At 42.6% G+C, this 20172-nt stretch overlaps 2 protein-coding genes across 7 annotated transcripts in view; one reads left to right on the top strand and one right to left on the bottom strand.

The window, feature by feature from the left end:
* The window catches only part of exoc7 (exocyst complex component 7), a 31751-nt gene extending 24850 nt beyond the window's left edge, over positions 1-6901 (top strand). For all 6 annotated transcript variants that reach the window (XM_041217073.1, XM_041217076.1, XM_041217077.1 and 3 more), the window contains 7 exons: positions 415-480; positions 2750-2870; positions 3302-3397; positions 4311-4374; positions 4930-4971; positions 5703-5836; positions 6691-6901. In XM_041217073.1, coding sequence (XP_041073007.1) covers positions 415-480; positions 2750-2870; positions 3302-3397; positions 4311-4374; positions 4930-4971; positions 5703-5836; positions 6691-6793 — 626 coding nt within the window. In that variant the 3' untranslated portion in view covers positions 6794-6901. The remainder of the gene's footprint in view (positions 1-414; positions 481-2749; positions 2871-3301; positions 3398-4310; positions 4375-4929; positions 4972-5702; positions 5837-6690) is intronic.
* Positions 6902-7497: 596 nt separating this feature from the next.
* wu:fj29h11 (protein NO VEIN) overlaps positions 7498-20172 on the bottom strand; it is a 104056-nt gene continuing 91381 nt past the window's right edge. Inside the window, exons 42-49 of the mRNA XM_041216852.1 lie at positions 17995-18140; positions 16955-17042; positions 16017-16137; positions 14673-14810; positions 12895-13008; positions 10664-10762; positions 9376-9505; positions 7498-8525 (exon numbers count right to left, since the gene is read on the bottom strand). Of these exons, the coding sequence (XP_041072786.1) occupies positions 7937-8525; positions 9376-9505; positions 10664-10762; positions 12895-13008; positions 14673-14810; positions 16017-16137; positions 16955-17042; positions 17995-18140 (1425 nt within the window). The 3' untranslated portion in view covers positions 7498-7936. The remainder of the gene's footprint in view (positions 8526-9375; positions 9506-10663; positions 10763-12894; positions 13009-14672; positions 14811-16016; positions 16138-16954; positions 17043-17994; positions 18141-20172) is intronic.

The raw sequence follows: 20172 nt of genomic DNA on the forward strand, positions 1-20172 counted from the left end.
ACTCGTAAATCGAATTGAACTGAGTTGTTGCAGAATTGCACAGTGGGGCTTTTTGTGGAACCCCCGCCCTGAGCGCAGCTCTGGGAGGGCGGGCGTTGGGAGGGCAGGAGTTGGTTGTACAGTAAGGGAGTTAAACGGGAAGGAGAGCACTCCACCTGTCAGTGCACTGCTCTTACATCTCACCAAGCAGCCTGTGTTGCGAGTATTACAGAAGGCCTGGGAGCAGGTCGTTCCTGTGTGCTCTCCTGTTTAAACAAGGTTCCTGGGAAAGAAGAGGATAATGTTGGGAATACTGTGAACGAACGTCTCACTGTTAATTCTTTTTCCAAAAAAAAAAAATTCCCTCCCAACTAAAATGTGTTGATAGGACGTATTTTGATTTTATAACTGAGATTGGAAACGATTGACTTGCAGAGACTGGTTCCTCTACCAGCACATACAACTCTGAGTTCAGCAGGCGGCTCCTCAGCAACTACATTTGTGAGTATTGGTTTTACAGCAAGGTTGTGCTATGTTTTGCTTGTGTTTGAAAGATTTAAAGGTCAATAGTAAGATTTTGCCAGAAGTTCAGGCCTCATAAGCAGGTGATCTGATTAGACTGGAAGTGCCACATGACAACAGACCAAATCAACCTTCTCTAAAAGTGAAATTGATCCAGGAATTCACTATTGGTGCTTTTGACCTGCAGCCTGAAACTTCAAAAACTTTTCCTGTTGATTTGTGCCTGTGCTTACTTAATGATGCTAAGCATTTTAGCAGTAGAGTAATACATTGTTCAGAACACAGTTAATGTACCCACCTTTAGAAAACATTGTCCCGTTCAATTTAACTTGAGCGAGGAGATTTGTTGCCACAAAAGAGTTTCACAGTGTCTGTTGGCAATTCTTACACAACAAAATCTCTGGCATGAGACTTTCAGCACCAGAGCTTGACGGATGTGGGAAGAGTCCGAGAGTTGCAAAATGAGAGATTTTTGTGTGTTACGAACAGCCATATTTGAGCAGTCTTATCTTCATGTGCCGTTTTTCATGTTTAGAAATGGAACGATTTCCAATTCATGGCATCTGGTGCAGTTTAAATTTAAGTAATTTAAAAAAAAATTCTAGAATTGAAAGCCTCAGCTTCATGGTCCCATTACTATCATCGGTTGTTGTAAATACCCATCTGATTCACTAATGTCCTTTAGGGAAGAAAACCTGCCATCCTTACCTGGTTGGCTTACATGTGACACCAGACCCACGGCAGAGTAGATGACTCTTCAAATGCTTTCAAGGGCAATTAGGGATGGGCAACAAATGCTGGCCTTGCCAGCGAGACACACATCCCATGAATGAATAGAAAGGGAAAAAAAAAATTGCTTGCAGAGTTTTGTACCAGATTGGATACTGTATACTTTTACCAAGCTGCTGTGGGCCCGATTATACAAAGAATGGGAAAATATATTTTCTGTCTAATCTTGAGTAACCTTGTATTCATTAAATTGCTGGAGAAGATTTTGTGCTTGAATTAACATTGGCCTATTGTGAAGCAATTTACATATTCAGTATGAAGCGTTTTTCAGGCAGTCAGGTTGAGTGTAGAGGACAGTTTGCTGGATTCTGCCCAAACATTTGAACCTTAAATCAAGTTGTTGGAGAGCTGCTTTATTACGTGACTGTAATTTTTCCACTTCCCACATTACTTACATGACTCATAACATATGAATCACACTGATAATTCAAAAACTAAATGGCAAGCCTCCGGTAAAGGTTCAAGGGGAATATTAACATGAGTGGGTGGGACATAAGCGCTTTTTACTTTTAATTAGTGCTGAACTCTCAATTTTGTGTCATGACTTGCCTCCACTCCGTTGTGGGCTGAGATTCAGAGTTTGTTTTATCTCCTGGTTTGGCATATTGTTCAACTGGGGATTTATGTGGCATTTTTCACAACCCCAAGACATCCAAAGTGCCTTATAGCCCATGAAACCCTTTTGAAGTGCAGTCACTGTTGTAATGTAGGAAACACGGAAAGCTCCCACAAAAACACAATGTGAAAATGACCAAATAATCTGCTTTTAGTAATGTTGGTTGAGGGATAAATATTGGCCAGGACACCAGGGGTAACTTGCCTGCCCTTCCTTAAAATAGTGCCATAGAATCTTTTATCTGAGGGGGCAGATGTGGCCTTGGTTTAATAGCTATGAAAGCACCTCCAAAAATGCAGCCTCCCCTTAGTACTGCATTGGAAATGTCAGCCTAGATTATGAGCTCAAGTTTCTAGAGCAGCCTTGAACTCTCAACCTTCTGACTCCAAGGTGAGAGTTCTTTCCACTGAGTCACAGCTGAAATCCTGAAAGTTAGAGAATGGTGTGTTCGTGTTAAACCGGCTGATTTTTGAGCCTTGAGATTTCATTGGCAATGTTTGCTTATCTCTGCCAAATTGTATTGGAAAAGGTAACCTGGAAACAGGAGGTGATAGACCGGGGGGAACAAACTCAAGGAGCTGAACTATCAGATGATGGCCCCCACGGTAAATATCCTGCCATCATTTCCCACTGAGCCTTGCATGTGGGTAATCGGCACTTGGGTGAATTACTAGTGAAAATGAGCCCATAAGGGATGGCACCATTGGGAAGTAGCAGAGAGAATAAAGACCGAGCTCCTGTACGTTGTATGTAGATATTTTGTTGTTTTCAATTGGAATTTATTTCTGCATCTTTTTACTTGGATTGTTGTGCTTTTTAAAACCATTCCCTCTCTTGCTGTAGGTAAAATACTCGGCAACTTGCAGCTGAACCTGCACAGCAAGGCTAAGGTTTATGAGGACACTGCTTTGGGTGCTGTCTTCCTTCTCAATAACTTTAATTATATCCTCAAATCCTTGGAGAAGTAAGTTTGTGATAATTGTGTCCTTTTGTTCTCAGGCTGTCAAATGTAAAACTGCACAAGATAACAAACTAACTCCAATGTTTAACTCTGTCCTTACCCTGCCCCCCTCGCCAGAATATTTTCCCTCTCTGCCATAATTCTGCAGGCAGGACCCGCCATTTTGTGAGCTGGTCATGAATGGTGATCCTGTCCTGGACTGAGAGCTGGCTCAGCCCTCTCATTCTGGGCCACAAACTGTTGTTTGGGCTGTAATTTATTGGACCAAAACTCTTTAAATGTGTGGTGACAATACTGCTGTGCTTTATAGCTTTTATATGCAGTAGAGCTGATCTTAACATTCCTATAGTGATATAATTAAAGTAACTGACATAGTTTATAAGTGGGTGCAGAGTTCAACTTGTTTCCTCATTCCTAGTCTGATATTTGTGTAGGTCTGAACTAATTCAACTTGTAGCAGTGACTCAGAAGTACCCAGACAAGACATACAAGGGACACATTGAAGAACAGCTCCAAACTTACCAACGCAGGTAATCTTGGATTATTTTAAAAACAAAATGCTGCGGATGCTGGAAATCCAAAATAAAAACTGAAAATGCTGGACAAACTCAGCAGGTCCGACAGCATCTGTGGAGAGAGAAAAACAGAGCTAATGTTTCAAGTCTGTATGACTCTTCAGAGCTCTGAAAAAGAGTCGTACGGACTCGAAATGTTAACTCTGTTTCTTTCTCCACAGATGCTGTCAGACCTGAGTTTGTCCAGCATTTTGTTTTTACCTAGGATTATTTTGTTCTATTTTGTCCTCCTCTCTAAAGGCACTGATTAGGGCAGTTCCACAGACACAAAGAGAATTTCTGTACATCACCCAAGTGGTCGTTTTCTCCATGTCTGTCTACCTGCTATTTGACTGTGGAAGCAACACAGCCAAGCTTGATTCTGTCCTCACCTTAAGGTTGTGTGCCCACGATTATAGGGGTGCCAGTATGTTCCTGGACTAGTAATCCAGAGACCTGAAGTAATGATCTAAAGACAGGATTAGAAGTCCTATCAGGCTGGTGGAGAATTTAAATTCAGTTAATTAAAAAAATCTGGAATAAAAATCTAGCATTAGTAATGGTCACCATGAAACTGGAATGTCAGAAAACCCATCAGATTCACTAATGTTCTTTTAGGGAAGGAAATCTGCCCTCGTTACCTGATCTGCCCTTTGTGATTCCAGACCCACAGCAATGTGGTTGATTCTGAACCAGGATTGTGGGGGAGGAAGGAGCTTGGGCTATTAGAATCTCACTCCCACAAAGTGTTGGCATCTGCAGCGATGAGCAGAAATCGAAAGGTGTGGGCAGGAACATCCACTGCATCTTTTCATTGTGATAGTGGGGGAAAATGGTGCAACTATATAGGGGAGATGTACCTGCTTGACATGTAACTCTATTTTTACAGTTGGTTAAAGGTCACAACGCCCATTACCGAGAGTAACATGCCTACCTTCCAGCCAGGAACAAAAGTAAGTGTCCGTAATATTTGTTAAAGGGGTGTAAAATCTTTGTCTTGTGCCGTAGGCAGCCTTTCTGGGGTTAATACCTGTTGCAATCTTTCTTTCCCTCCTCCTGACTGTTCTGAGGTGCAGATTCAGGAGTATCCAGCACCCTCTGATACCTCACCCACATGGCTGTGGTCTTGGCGAATCTGCCCAGTAACCCAATCCTATCTTCAAATGATTGCAAACCGACTGGAGTTACCAAGCAGCCATCAGACATAAGGACTTTTGGCTGGCTGACTTTTTTGCTGCCCTATTCTTGTCTCGGAGACGGTGCTGGATTGTAGCAATCCCACCAGCTGAATACAGGAACAAGAGGCCTCAAGCCTGTAGCTCCATTCTATTAAATCATGGCTGATCTGTATCTTAACTTCATTTACCTACTTTGGTTCCGTAATTCACAATACCTTGAGATAACTAATTCGGCACAAGCCAAGAGTTGAAATTGGGACTTCCCTGGTTTGCTTGGCGAGATTTTCAGTCAGTTTCTTTTTACTAGTAACTATATACTTTTTTCTCCAGTTAAAAGATAAGGAAAGGCAAGCTATTAAAGATCGATTTAAGGTAAGAGACAACTAATGTGTAAGAAGTTTTTTTAATGTGATGGTCTCTTCCAAAACTCTTGTGACTCACCACCTCCTCCCACCTCTGTACCTACAGACACATGTCCTAACTTCACCTTTTTCCTACTAAGTGCCTCAGGGGTGTTTTATTCTGTAAATGCCTGCTTTAAAGATACAATTTGTTGCGACAAGCTGTGAGCTTTCTCCTGTACAGGGCAGTGAAGCTGACATGCTGTTCCATCTCTCCCCTCTCCTCCGCAGCTTTGTTCTGCCCATCTCTTTGCAATTTAAACCTGCCCTGACTTTTTTTTTAAAACCCAAGGACTAGTTCCACCTGTGGGTCACTTGGGCAGGTTACACAGTCCTTTTGTAGGCAGACTTTCAGGGGCATTGCAGTGACAGCTATGTTTAACTAACAGGCAATGTTTAGAGCAGCTTTATGGGATGCTTGCTTATCGTCAGTCGGTGACTGATAGCTCATCTCATGTTTAACACTGAATAAAAGCATTAAAAATATCCTGTGAACCAGGTGATTAAAACATATGGTAAACTTTTGGTCTTTGGCTGCAGTAAGTGCGCACAGCATCCTCTCTGGGTTAGAGTGAATTTGTGGGACTGCCCAGATTCAGCCCTGTGGTGTACTGAACAGACCTGGACTGCTAGAAGTTTTTTTTTACAGCTGGAGCTTTGCTATTAGAAAGCTTTAATTCATTTAAAGTTTATTTTTTGAAGGCATTTAATGATGGACTGGAAGAACTATGCAAAATCCAGAAATCCTGGGCTATCCCGGATAAAGAACAAAGAGATAAAATCAGGCGTGCACAGAAGGAAAATGTAACTGGGGCCTATCGAGTCTTCTGGCAGAGGTAATCATTGTGTGCAAGAAACAGAGGTATAAAATGATCCATTTGTCAGGTTGCAACAAATGCAGGAAACCCAGGCCAGGGAGGAATGTGTGCCTGAGAGAGTGCCCAGATTTAAATGAATGGATGGATAAGTCTCACAGCTCCACTGGGGATCCTGCCTGGCCTGTGTGTAACCCTGTGGGGTAGCACTTGCTCCTCAGTCACAAGGTTGGCCCACACCAGAGATTTGAGTTTCTGGCTGACAATCCATCAATACTGAGGGAATGCCACACCCACTGGGGCTATCTTTTTAGTTGAGACATTAAACTGAGGATCTTTCTGCCCCCCACCCCTCTCCAAGCTGCTGTAAAAAGATATATTTTGAGGAGGAGCAGGGGAATTCTCCCCCATGTGAAATTAGTTGAGTGTTAAAATATTCATCTAGCACAGAGATTATCTGGCCACTATCACATTGCTGTTTCTGGGATCTTTGTGCCTATGTTGGCTGTCACGTTTCCTACTTTACAACAGTGACACATTTAAAGTACTTCATTGGCAATAAAGCACTTTGAGATGGGGTTGTGAAAGATGCTTTTTTTTTGCTGGATTCTCCTGTATTAGCTGTTTGTATTCCCAGAGTTTAACTCCTCCTTTATGGTACAGGTAAGGTTTTGTGCAAAAATCTTTCCTGGGTAAACAGCTTGGGAATAACTCTGGGCAGAGGGTAAGAGTTCTATGTGTTTGAGACACAAATGTTGGGAGGTTCACACTTGTAAAATGAAGCAAAGATTACTAGTTCACAATCAAAAATGACTCCAGCATTTCTCTGTACGAGCTTCTCATCACTGTTTACAAAGTGTTCATTAACTCTGCAGGTATTCAAATGTTCCCTTTACCAAGAATACTGAAAAATATATAAAATACAGAGTGGAACAAGTTGAAGAGATGATTGAGAGGCTGTTTGATACTTCAGCATGAATTCATTACTCTGCCAGATTCATTTGCCAACTATTATATAATCAAAGTGTTCTCAATTTATGTAAATAAACTGCACTGTCTAAGTTGTATTAAAGATATGAAACACTACTGGTTTGTAATTATGCACTTCTAATTAATTGCTTTGACTAGTGACTTCTCTCACATTCTTTGTTCAATAATCAGTACCTGTATCTCTAATCACACTAATCTTTAGCTCTGGACTCCAATTTTTTGAGATCGGAATTGTGTCCTTTTTCTTCTTTATCCCTGCAGTCAAACGAGTTCAATCCCACCACGGCCAGTTCGAGTTTTTGAATTCAAGTGTCAATAAGTGAAATGAAAACAAAGTGCTGGAAATAGTCACCAGGTTTGGCAGCGTCTGTGGAGTGAGCCAGAATTAAGGTTTTTGACCTTGCAATTAACCCAAAACATTGTTGGTGTCAAGTGAAAAGTTATTGTCTGACCTGTTGAGTATTTCCAGTATTGTTGTACTTCCAGTAAAAGTGACCCTGAAGTTGCCCCAATTGTTATAAAAACTCACTGTCCTTGCCCAATTTGGGCCTAAATGTGATTCCTGTCTCAACAATGTGTTAACTCTTAACAGTCCTCTGAAGTTACCAGCATCTTCTCAGGGCAATGAAGTAGTTAAATGCCTGTCTTGTCAATAGTCAATTATTAAAAAATCTTTAAGTCAAACCTATATGTACAGGCAATTTGGTTTATTGTAATACTAAATTCAGCTTGATTGCAGAGGGGCACAGGATAACATTGAAAATTTAAAAATGCAGTGATAAGATTTCCATGATAAACATTTTTTTGAATATATATCCCAACAAATAATGTACAAAACATTAGAAATTACAGTAGTAAATTAGTATAAAAAGGACATCAGCATAATCTTTGTAAAGCCTTGACATCAGACATTAAATGTTAAATAAAAACAATGTTGGAAATGTGCAGCAGGTCTGGCAACATCTGTGGAGAGAGAAATGGAGTTAATGTTGATGCATTCACTCCACAGATATTCCCAGACCAGCTGAGTGTTTCCTGCAGTACTTTGCTTGTGCTGACATTTAAAATCTTTCCATAAAATACAATGCATTGAAAACAAACTTTTCTACATCTACAAAATCAGTGTGGAATTTACACAAACAGAAACAATTCAAGTTGTTTCGCATGTAAACACTGCGCTAAGTTCTTAATTCGACACAGCTGAACATTCTGAGAATCTCCTGCCTTGTACACCCGGTACAAGTGGTAACGATCTCTGACCCGCAGTGCCAGGTCCACTTCCTGAGCCGAGAGTTGTACAAAGTTCTTCTCAGCTTTGACTGTGGATTTAACTTCGATGAAGGTCTCCACCTGCTCGTCACTGACTGAGGTGAATGTGACCTTGAAGTCATAGGGCAAACCGCTTTCACCATTCTCGTTTGCCCACATCACGTTCTTTGGCTTGTTCTGGCTGTCGCTCTCCTTCCAGTGCATCAGGAAGGCGTGAACCAGGCGCTCCCCCCATTCTCCAATGGCATAATTCTCTGCCTTGTCCTCACTGAAGATGATTGCCTGTGGCTTTTCCACTGTACCATGTATTGGCAGCTCCTCCAGGACTTCCTCATGAGGCTGCTCTTTTGTCCACACTGGGACATCAAGAGGAAGGGCTGGTCGGGAAGTGTTTGTAGCAGCTCCTATGAAATGGTTACTTTTGGTCATGGATGCTGTTGATTGCTGGCTTCTGAGCACAAGCAGAAAAATAATAATTGTAAAACGTGACATTCCCTGGTCCTGCACCCCACACTTTATTCTAAAATAGGGGTTTAAAATAGCCTTTCTCCAACATCTGTTTCACGACCAGAGAGAAGGTGTAGGGTAGAAGAGGAAAGGTGGTAAACTTTCCTGGAAAACTTATCAAATGAAGCTCCTGCTGACTCAATGTGGGTAGTGTCTACGGGTGCCTGATACCCTACTTTGAGTGGCTCCCCTCTATGATGAGACTTGACAGCAAGTATTGCCATGCTATTCATCTGCAAAATGCATCACACTTAAGCCCAATCCTATCCTCCCCAGCCACCCAAATACCAACTGTGGCAACAGGCGGCCAATTGTTCATCTCCCCATTTTTACTGAATGGCAGTGTAAGCTTGGGGAACCGTATGCCCGATTACTGCTCTTACTTCTTTAAGACAGTAAGTTATGAACTGGAATGCACTGTCTGAAAAGCAGATTCAACAGTAATTTTAAAAAGGGAATTGGATTAAATACTTGTAGGGTGAAAATTCTGCAGGGTTATGGGGTAAGAGATAGTGAGTGTGAATAGCTCTTTCAAAGAACTGGCACAGGTACGATGGACTAAATGGCTACCTCCTATGCTGTTAAGGGCCTATGATCATGAGAGCAGTTTGTGGGTTTCTGTCAATTGCATCTTCACTTGAGGGCAGGTCTGAGAAATACTGCATCCCTCTGCATGCAACAAACCTTCCCAATATAGCCAACACGTCAAATATTCTCACAGTTAGTGGTACAAATCCTTGTCCTAGTGAACTGTGGCGCGCACTATTTATCTATTTTAACTCGCTGTGTCATACCTTGGCTGGTCACTTGCAGCGACAGGGGAATGTTCTTGGGCTTGGTTTGCAGTAGGTTGTGGGAAAACAGGCCTGAAATGATCTAAATCCATCTTCTGCTCCAAAGTCGCTGATGGATGGAAGTATTCTGCTGAGGACAAACAGAAAAATGTGAACACGTTTCGACAGTAAAACCTCTCTCATGGTCAAGTTGGTTTTAAAGACCTAACCATGAGCTAAAGGAGACATATACTTCTCCACAACAGGAATTTGGCAAGCTGGAAGCTCTTGATGCCAATCTGGGACCAGCAGCTAATTTTTACAGCCTTGAATTTTTCTTCGCCTGCTCCTGTACATCCCTTGTCTCCACTATTCAAAGCAAAGTTCAGGCATTTCTTTACATGGGGAGAGGGGGAGGTTGGGGAGGGAGCTGCCCACTGTTGGGATGCCCCAGCACCAGCAAGTGCCTTAGAGAAGGTCACCTGCTACCAGTAATGATTTAGCTACAGGAACAGATTCACTTGCAGATCTGGGCTTTGAATTTCAATCTTTTTCAATCATGGCCCTTGAAAGAAATTTATTCCCTTGGGGAAGAAGTCTCAAATTTGGTTTCAGCTTTCCATATTTTCAATCTAGTATTCCAGAATTTTAAGCAAAATTTATGGCTTCAGGAATATCATTATTGTTTCACATCTCATGCAGCTTAGAGCCAGAAGAAATAATTATCCAGGACTGATGTCTGTATTCATTTCCAAATGTCTTCTCCAAAAGTTACAGATTTCAGCTTTAGAAACACATTTCACATTTTTAAACTCTGGTTACAAACTTAGTTCTAAGTTTTTATTGAGTGATGAAAACATAACGGAAATTTTATGAATATGGGAGCCTTGCCTATTGGCGCTGCAGGACAGGGATGTGCTACTGTGATATCCCAGACACTTAGGTGATGTTCCACACTGGAATCAGACCTTCTGTAAAATGACCATTTTGCTACTTTAACTGACTACTTAAAATGACAAGGGAGTTCTTCCCCAGTGTCCTCAACAATGTTTATCCCTCAAGCAATATCTGGTCATTATCACACTGTTGTTCCTAGGAGCTTGCTGTACACAAATTGGCTGCTGTGTTTCTTACATCACAACAGTGACTGCTGTTCAAAAGTACTTAATTGTCCGTAAAGTGCAATGAAATGTATTATATAAAATGCAAGTTATTTCTTCTGGAAACAAAAAATGTCTAACACCTGGTCAAGAGGATAGAGGAGAATGGAGAAAAAATGACGGGTTCCAATTTTAACCTGTTTAATTACCTGTGGCTGCAGGTCGGCCCTGACTGTTCTGCTGTTCCAGCAGCAGGGGAGGATCCCCACTGGCCTTGGTGCTTGTGCTCAGGGTCCTCTGTTGGTCACCTAGATGAAAGAAAAACTTTATTAACTAACCAGTGTTCAATCATCCAGAAAACGACAAAAAAACACTAACAGCTGGTTAGATGGAAACACAATAACTGGCATACAAGAAATAATCTTGGATATTGGAACTTCTTGCTATAGATCATGAATAGGGTTTAATTTTCCCTATCACACTCAATCCCAGTTGGTTATATAAGAGGAATTATGATGTATTGTAGAGGAACATCTAATCAAAGTCTAAGTTTGACTTGCATTTTCTACATTACAACAGTGTCTATGCTTTGGAAGTATCTCATTGGCTGCAAAGCACCTTGGGACTTCCTGAGGCTGGGTAAGGTGCTATATTAATGCAAGTCTTGCTTTTTCTAGGCTATCTCATTGAAAAGTTGGAAAGAATAAAGCTGTATTACATTGTAGACGATGACATTGAGGTGACATTCCAAAGCACCTCATGTCTAATGAGCATCTTTTATGGTCAGTGTTATGTAGACAAAGACCAGTTTAGAATAAGGTTATGTTTCTCAGCAACTAATCTAAATTAAAAGAAGTCTTTTTGTAAAATGCCAAATACAGCCCAACAACGACAGCTCCTTATTTTCAAGATGCACCTATCAGATCAATCAGGTACAGCAGTTCGGAAAGTTGGAAGCGTATCCAATCAAGAGTGCGTGATTTTTTTCTGCACGTTTTCTATTTTGGGGTGTTCAGAAACACAGAGCAGGATGATTAATTCTAACACCACAGGCTGAAGGATCAGAGAATATTTCCTGATACACTGCATTCAAATACTTCTGGAATGCGGCAGGTCCACAGCAGCACCTTGGACAGCTCACATTATTCCAAGAGAAAAGTACTGATGTTGAAAGGGTGCAGGCTCTTATTTGCAGTTAGCAACATTGTGGAACAAGCCTGTAGTTTCATATCTGGGTCACTTCCAGTTTCAACCCTCCTACCCAAGGGGAAACAACATTGACATCCTACATTTATAAAACATCCCAAGTCTCTTCACAGGAGAGAATACCAAACAAAACTCAGGACTTAGCAACATTAGGTTAGGTATCCAAAACCTTGGTCGGAATAGGGAGATTTTAAAGGCGGTGCTGGTGGTGGTGGTGGTTTGGGGAAGGAATTCTAGAGCTTAGGGCTCAGGCATCTAAAGGCACAACTGGCAATAGTGGAGCGATTAAAACTGGTGATGCGCAAGAGACCAGAAATAGGAGCAGGAGTAGACCACACGGCCCATCGAGCCTGCTCCCCATTCAATACCATCAGGACAGATCTTGGGCTTCAGTTCCATTTTCTTGCCCAGAATCGTTACAGTGCAGAAAGGGGCCATTTGGCCCATCATGCCTACACTGGCTCTCTGGGCGAGTATTACGTCTAGTGCCATTCTCCTGCCTTCTTCCCGTAACACTGCAGGCTATTTCTCTTCAAATAATCATCTAATCCCTCTTGAATGCCCGCTCCCCACATCCCTTAATTCCCCGCGACACATCCCAGCCTTAAATATCTTCAACGATGGAGCATCCACAACCCCCAGGGGTAGAGAATTCCAAAGATTCACAAAACCCGACCAGCAGAAACAATCTCTCCGGGGCCCACCATCAAGCTCCATCACAAAGTTGTAAGTTGCAATGGGGGAAATCGCCTCTCATTCTTCTAAACTCCAGAGAATGATCGGCTCAATTTACTCAGCCTCTCATCATGGGACAACCCCCTCATCCCAGGGGCCGGTTCAGTGAACCTTCGCTGTACCACCTCCAATACAATATATCCTTCCTTAAATGTGGAAGCCAAAACCTGCGCACAGTATTCCAGATGTGGTCTCATCAAAACCCTGTACAACTGGAGCAAGAGCAGCAGAGAAATCGGAGAGGATCCTAGGCCAGGGGAGGTTACGCAGATGGAGATTGGCAAGTCCATGAAAACAAGAATCAGAATTTTAAAACCGTGGTTTTGCCGGACAGGCAGCCATGGGGTTGAGGGGGGAAACGGGGCCGGTGGAGTGACAAAAAAGCAAGGAGTGCCCCCCCTTTCTTTTTTGAGGGGTCTAGTTAATTGCTGGGTGGGAAGATGCAAGCAGTGCCGCTGAATAGTGTTTGCCCCTGTGTTATCATTAACCTAGGACTCACCAGTGTGTGGAGGAGGATGTGGATGCTGGTGCTCACTGGAAGGTGGGTTATCAGTCGAGCCTGAAGGGGGTGCAGGAGGTGGCCACATTCTCATGACAGCTTCTGCAGCTTTATCTGAGGAAAACAAATCAGCAGCAACATAAGTAACATCTTCCGACCAGCAAAAATAACTGGCACAATTGTTTACAACCACACTAAAGCTGTGCAGCGTAGTCATATCCTGGTTAACCTTGCTTTACTGAATAGATGGCAGTGAGGACTATGAAGTTAGCGCTGTACCCTGGAACAGCTCGAGACACTGATGTAGTAATGAAGCATAACCACCGAGTGGAAGAGCACAGCTGTGGCTTCTTGCTTGGTGAGCCAGCAGTCTTAACTCTACAGTGTGGCTGGGGAACATGCCCACTGGATACAGAGATACTGAGGGGGTGGATCACACAGCAATCAATAGGAAGATCCAGAGTATTCCGTTGATTAGGCTAAAAGTTAAATTTCTTTGTGAGGGGATCATTATTTTTGTACCCAAAGTAGAGATTCCACCCTCAGTCTCAGCCTATTCTGGGATAAATGCATGTCAACACTGCTGCTTTCACAAGTTCATAATCAGCCACCATAAGTACTTCCTGCTGGCTGCCCTTTGGGTTTAAGAAGGAGTGGGTATGTTACAGCTTGCTGATCTTGGGCAGGATGACATGGAGCTGGGCTGGTGGATAGAATGTGGGGGTTATGTGCAGGCGTAACTCTGTCCACTCCATGTTGACATCAGTCAAATGGTTGGAGCATGAAAGAGTTCTCAGCAGGGTCTGGAAGGTAACAGGAATATCCTCTCCAAAAACTGCTGTCATGAGCAGCCACTTGACAGAGTGGATAAAATAAATCTACACTAACAGGCTTGATTGAAAAGTCACAAGCTGTCCTTCTGCTTTTCAGATGCTGACTGATTTGCCTTGTATTTCCACCGGTTTGTTTTTAGTTCAGATCTGCCAGTGCCTCAAAATGGGGTGGACAGGAGATATCAGCCATAATTTGAACTCCTTCTGGCGGAATCAGATAACCTGCAGGTCTAAACTAGGAGACAACCTAGTACAATCCTCAAAGTGGGCAGCAACAATAAACAGCTGGCTCCTGATCCAAAGAGCACAGAACTGAAGCAGCTACAGAAAATTCTGGAATACAAATCAGGTTGATCAGTATCTGCAGAGACAACTTAAAGTTTCTGTCGCCTGGCAAAAGTTACCCCTCAAAACATTAACCCGCGTATTCTCTTCCAACGCTGATTAACTGGTTTATTTCAAGCCTTTTCTATGCTTCAAATTTCTAACAATTTCTTTTTTTTAAAAGAATCACACAGCATCGATGGAAGGCCATTCCACACACCGCATCATCCTGTGCCAAGTCTGAATGAGCTTTCCAATTGGTTCCCCCCTCTTGCTCTTTCCCTATAGCCCCGCAAATCTTTCCTTTATCCAATTCCCTTTTGAGAATTACTATTTGATCTGCTTCCAGCATTATTTCATGCAATGCATTTTCAGTCATAACATTTATTTTATTCAATTCCATTGCTTTAAAATAAAGATTATACATTCAGGATTGCAATGATAATAAATTACCTGAAAGTCAATCTCAGCATTGAGTGCCCTTCAATTGTGATTACAGTCAGAAACTCACTCCCATTATTCTGTACAGAAAAGTTACTGTCCCATTTGTAGTACCCTGAATAATAGAGGTTATTATTTTCGTTCTCCCCCTTCAACCATGTAAGCAGAGGAATTTCTTACTGGGTATTCCATTGGTGATTCCGTGAAGGGATGATCTGGGAGGCCAGCATGCCAGGGGCCTCTCCCCATCAGTTTTGTTGTCTTTGCTCTCCAGGTTTCCTTTGCTGTGTTCATTCTGGCCGTGTATTGAAATCGTTGCTTTATACGTGAAAAAATAATTGGAGAAGATTGTCACACAACGTATACCGTCAGCAAGTTTTCATTTAAACCTCATCCTTAAGCCTCACCCCACATAACTGGCCAGCCTGATAAATGATGCAGAGGTAGTTCAAGGCCATTTGCCACGTAGCCTGGCGGGGAAACTCGCTGCATTGTAACGTGAAGAGCCACAAACATCACCCTGTTCAGTGGTACTGTTGACAAGGATGAACCCTCTACTCGCCAGTGACCGACTGCTCTGGATACATCCAAAACAGCCCATCCAACGCTGAAAGGCAGCACAACCGAGCGGGAAACAGGTTCACATGAAACGCTTCTGGTGTGTTTAACTCCAGACCTCAGATGCCACAGACACACAACAATTAGAAGCAAAGCCCTGCGGCCCCCACACCCCTCCCCTCCCTCACTGGAGAGGAGGGATGAGAATCACGCCCGAAGAGCTGGAGTCACATATTCTCCTAGCAACGGTTGCAGGATGGAAGAACATTTAATGAGCTAATTTCACTCCCCTCATGACTCATTAGTAGGCCTGGCTGCGTTTGCTGGGCCAGTTGCCATTTTCAGGTGTACAGTTTCTGAAAGCAAATTTATTTAGTGCTAGTCTGACTGCTTCCCTTTGTGGGTTTCATTCATTTCCCCATCAACACCACAGTGTACGTGAAAGGTCTGCTAAAGGTATTCGGAAAGAATAACAACTCATATTTATATTACACCTTTAATGTAAGAAAACATTCCAAGCTGCTTTACAGGAACTTAATCAACAAAATGGACACCCAGCCAAAGACTTTGGACTTGATCCAGGGGCAATGCTACCACCGTCTTTGGTTTTGTCTGACAGCTTATATAAATTGTTTAGACTGTATAAAACGGAATAAATTTTACTGCCACACTTGGCTGCTTTCAAACTCTATATACACATGTGGCGTTCGTTTTGCATCTTCTAACTATTAACTGTTCTATTAACGGTCTGGTCTCCCATTCCTCTGTGATACATAGTCAGGTTCTCTTCCTAGGTGTGTGGGGGGCAGAGGCAGGGCTGGGAGGACAGAAGGGGAAATGAAGAAACCTGTGGTGTTCTCTGTGCTGCAATGTGACAGACTGACGTAAAACTTCACCTAAAGACGGACAGCACGATTATCAGGCAGAAAACAGCAAGAGCATCTCACGCCTGTGCTTGTCCAGTACCTGGAAGCTGTGGTGGTTCCGGTCTCATCTCTACGGCCCTGGGAACTTCCCACTTCTCTTCACCTTCCGGCAATTCATCAACACCCTGCATCTTTAAAAACTTTTTCAGTGCGTCTGCATCCTGGGAAAGGGAGTGATTCAAAAACAAAGACAAAACATCACAAATGTCGCTGTTCAAAGAGCGTTGCCAGGGATTTTGACACAATTGCCGTTATCCAGTTTATAGCGCAATAAATCGTTCACATCTACATTAGGTTGCCCTGTGTCCAATCTATTCCATATTAGAACAGGACCGGTAGTCATTGATCACACAACCCTTCCTGTTCCTGCAGGCTCTCCACTAACTGAAGCTGATAAAACACACCACCCACTACAATGGTCCTGAAGAGAACAAAATTATTCCTAATGGAAGATTAGTGACCTCAAACATTAGCTGCTTCTCTCTCCACAGGCACTGCCTGACCTGCTGAGCGCTTTCCAGCATCTGCAGTATTTTGTTTTCGCTACGAAAAAGAAAGAATTCCTCTTTTGGCCTAGCTCAGCGATCTCCTCACTAAAGAAACCATGTTGATCATTTGCAGAAGATTCCTCTATTCACCTCTCAAGGGTGAAAACTCTCTCCATTCTGAAATGGGCAGAAATAAAGTTTCATAGAAATCAATTCGCTGAATTGCATGTTACGCGCAGAGTGCAGAATGAAGCCTTTTGGGTTGTGGTACTGGAACCTCTATTCACAGCTGCGGTGGAGCTAAACCAAACGCCCAGCTTTTAGGGCACCTGGTTCTAAAAGGGCAATTTCAGTAAAAGAGGAGGGGTCAGAGCTGCAAGTTTTAAACCTGAGATGAATAGAAACAACATGGGCAAGTGCTGCATCAGATCAGTTTTCTTGTAAGTCCTTAAGATTCTTCCACACGTCAGCTGAACACAGAAATAATTACCTCGAGGTAAGAGATAAGACTCTGTAGGAAACGTTCTAGTTCCTTTTCCAGTTCTTTACTCCCAGCGCTAAACAGCTTTACAAATTCCCTGGAAAGGTAAAGAAATAAAAATGACACTAAAGAGAAGTGAGCAACGGTTCACATCTCACAAATTAGACATAACCTGTGGCACGAGGTCACTTCATCAGCTGGTGTTACACGTATCACCTGCTACATTACTCTCACTTTCATTGACAAATCCCAATCTATTCATGCAAGTGGGACTTTCCCTCCAAGGATAGGCTGATATTTCAGAGCAGTACTGAGGGAGTGCTGCATTGCCGCAGGTGCTACCTTTCAGATGGAACATTAACCTGTGGTAATTATGGTTCTATCTAATGTGTAATATACCTTTAAGAAGAATGGCGTTAAGGAAGATCATGTGATCTTGGTACCCAATAGGGGAGGTGCACAGGCTACCTCTGCAGTTAGTGGTGTAGAGATAGAGTTTGAAGTGAAAGCACATGTTTAGTTGCTGCTGAGTACCTTTGTAAATAAACTAAAAGTTTCCACCTAATAAGTGTCTGCATATCAACTCTATCAACAGAACCGACTCAGCCACAACTCAGAACAAACTGGCGACGAGGATCCACAGGATCCAACATAACCGAGGTCCCATGTGCCCCCTCAAGTGAAAATAAAGACCCCATGGCCACTATTTTGAAGAGTTTGTCCCAGTGTCCTGGCTAAAAGGTATCCCTCAAATAACATTACCAAACACAGATTATCTGGCCATTATCGTATAATTGTTTGTGGGAGCTTGCTGTGCACAAATTGGTTGCTGTATTTTCTGCGTTGCAACAGTGACTAAATTCTTCATTGGCTGTGAAACACTGACACAACCTCAGGGTGTTAAAGGTGCTACAGAAATGCAACATTTTCACTTCTTTTATTCTACTTTTAATGAAGGGATGGTTCAAATTGTCTAAGTTAAAATGACATTCTTTGAATCCAGAGAACGTTTTAAAATTTAAAACATAGCACAACCCAAAATTGTTTACCTGCAGATATCTGTGCGTGAAGCGACGTGATCCTTTTGGATATAGAAATTCTTCTTATCCTTCAAGTGACAAAATATGTCCTCGTTCTCAAACACAGGGGGTGTATTAGGCAAAGTTAATTTATAATGGAGATACAGCTTGCCAACCTGAGAAGGCAGAAAAACATTGAAAAAAAGTCTTAAACATCAGTCTTGATTCTCAGCTGCTCCTTGGAACCCCCTCCCCCCAAATCCCATTTCACAACTACACTAAGGGTCTGAGGAACATAGGAACCGGAGTAGGCCATTCAGCCCCTTGATCCTGTTCTGCCAATCAACTAGATTATGGCAGCCCATCCACAGGACACTCTCATTAGCAAGCCCTCTTTCTCTAAATACTCTCCAACCTTGGAGCTCAAAGTGAGATGTTACAGGATGGGATACCCTCCATTTGGAGCACTCAGTGCCAACGTAGAGGGTATAAATAACATGGTTAAATATAGTTTCCCCAGGAAAGAACCAACATGTCCTCTGTGCTGCGTGTAAACATATTTATAATTCTACTAACTTAAGGAGATCCTCCGATGTGTCTCAGCTTCAGTCTCAAGATGCCTCCTGTTGCACCAGTATGATATTTTTCCATTTCCCACACCCACCAGTCTGTGGCCTCTCTAAGTGAGATTGCCATTTCACTGCTGAATTAGAAACACTTTTATCTCACTGGGAACTCTGGATTGATATTTTCTTCCCTCTATCAATTTTCTCTCCTCCCTTTTCTAAAGATATTAAATCCCAAGCGGCTTTCTTGTTGAGAAAGGCCTATCACACTCCAGCGCCATGGCAAAACCACCAAGACGCACATGAGTCCTGGACAGTGACTGATTCCTGGTTATTGATGGGGAGGGTATTAGATTCACAATGGAACCTGATCCTGATGCACATGAGCCCTGGACAGTGACTGATTCCTGGTTATTGATGGGGAGGGTATTAGATTCACAATGGAACCTGATCCTGATGCACATGAGCCCTGGACAGTGACTGATTCCTGGTTATTGATGGGGAGGGTATTAGATTCACAATGGAACCTGATCCTGATGCAGATGCCCAGAAGTGGCAGCTGGATAACAATCATGAACAGAAACACAGGGATTTATTTTCTTTCTCCCTAACCTGGGGCCAAGTGCAATGTCCCTAACACTTTCCGGTATATTAACTAACACAGCACAGACCAGGGGTCAAATCTGGAACTCCCTGAATAAATTCCTGGAGTCGTAGGGAAGCAGCACACAATCTCTGAACTCTAAGGTCAGGTAAGATCACCATTCTTCAAGGGATGCTCCCTCTCTAATGCTCTCCAGAAGCTCTTTGGCAGAAGTTGAGAATGCAGCAAATCCTAATAACTTCAACACGAAAAGCTCAGCAAATCTCTAACCTCATTTGTAAGGTTGTGAAACTTATATCTGGTGATGAAAGTGTCTCCCCCAGTCACTTTCACCTCCAGTTAAATCTAACACGCGATGGAAGCTAAACACAATACACATTAAGCTCACACACTCTGGCTGCACAGCTCATAACTGCCATTCTGCTCAATGGATTTTCTCATTTCTGTTTATTAATTTCTCTGCTCAGATAGTGAGGGATTCAAAATGAATTACAATCTACTGCCATCTAGCGACAATGTTTAGTCAGGTGCAGTTTTTTTAGCCAGTTACAGGCTCCTCTGACACAATCTTACTGTGGCAAAGCCTCTTCCAACTGAATTACTGAGACTTTTTTTTTATACAATGGGGTTCTGAAGGGAGAAATGATCGGCACACCATGAAAATTAGCAGCAAAGTTTCAGCATCTAAAGCGAGCCAGGTAAAGAATAAAGTAGATGCGTCATAAAGCTCTCCTCGCTCTATAAGATAATGCACCTTGACTCCTATTCAGAAGAGCACTCTCTACAGCTCCAAAGAGCATTCTATTCTGTAAATCATGGGAGGGTAGAATCCACTTAATGCGATGGTCTCACACCATCTCAAAATTAGGCTGGCACTGCTCTAACCCAACACGCAATATTAATTGACTTAGAACTTTGTGACTATGTTAAAGGATGCTATGTAAATGCAGGTTCTTGCTGTTAAAGGTGCAAGGAGGAGAGAATTTGTATCTCATTAATTGGAGGTGGAAACAACTAAATGACCCCACCCAGCCCTTC

The sequence above is a fragment of the Carcharodon carcharias genome, chromosome 22, assembly GCF_017639515.1.
Source record: "Carcharodon carcharias isolate sCarCar2 chromosome 22, sCarCar2.pri, whole genome shotgun sequence".
Classification (NCBI taxonomy): Eukaryota; Metazoa; Chordata; class Chondrichthyes; order Lamniformes; family Lamnidae; genus Carcharodon; species Carcharodon carcharias.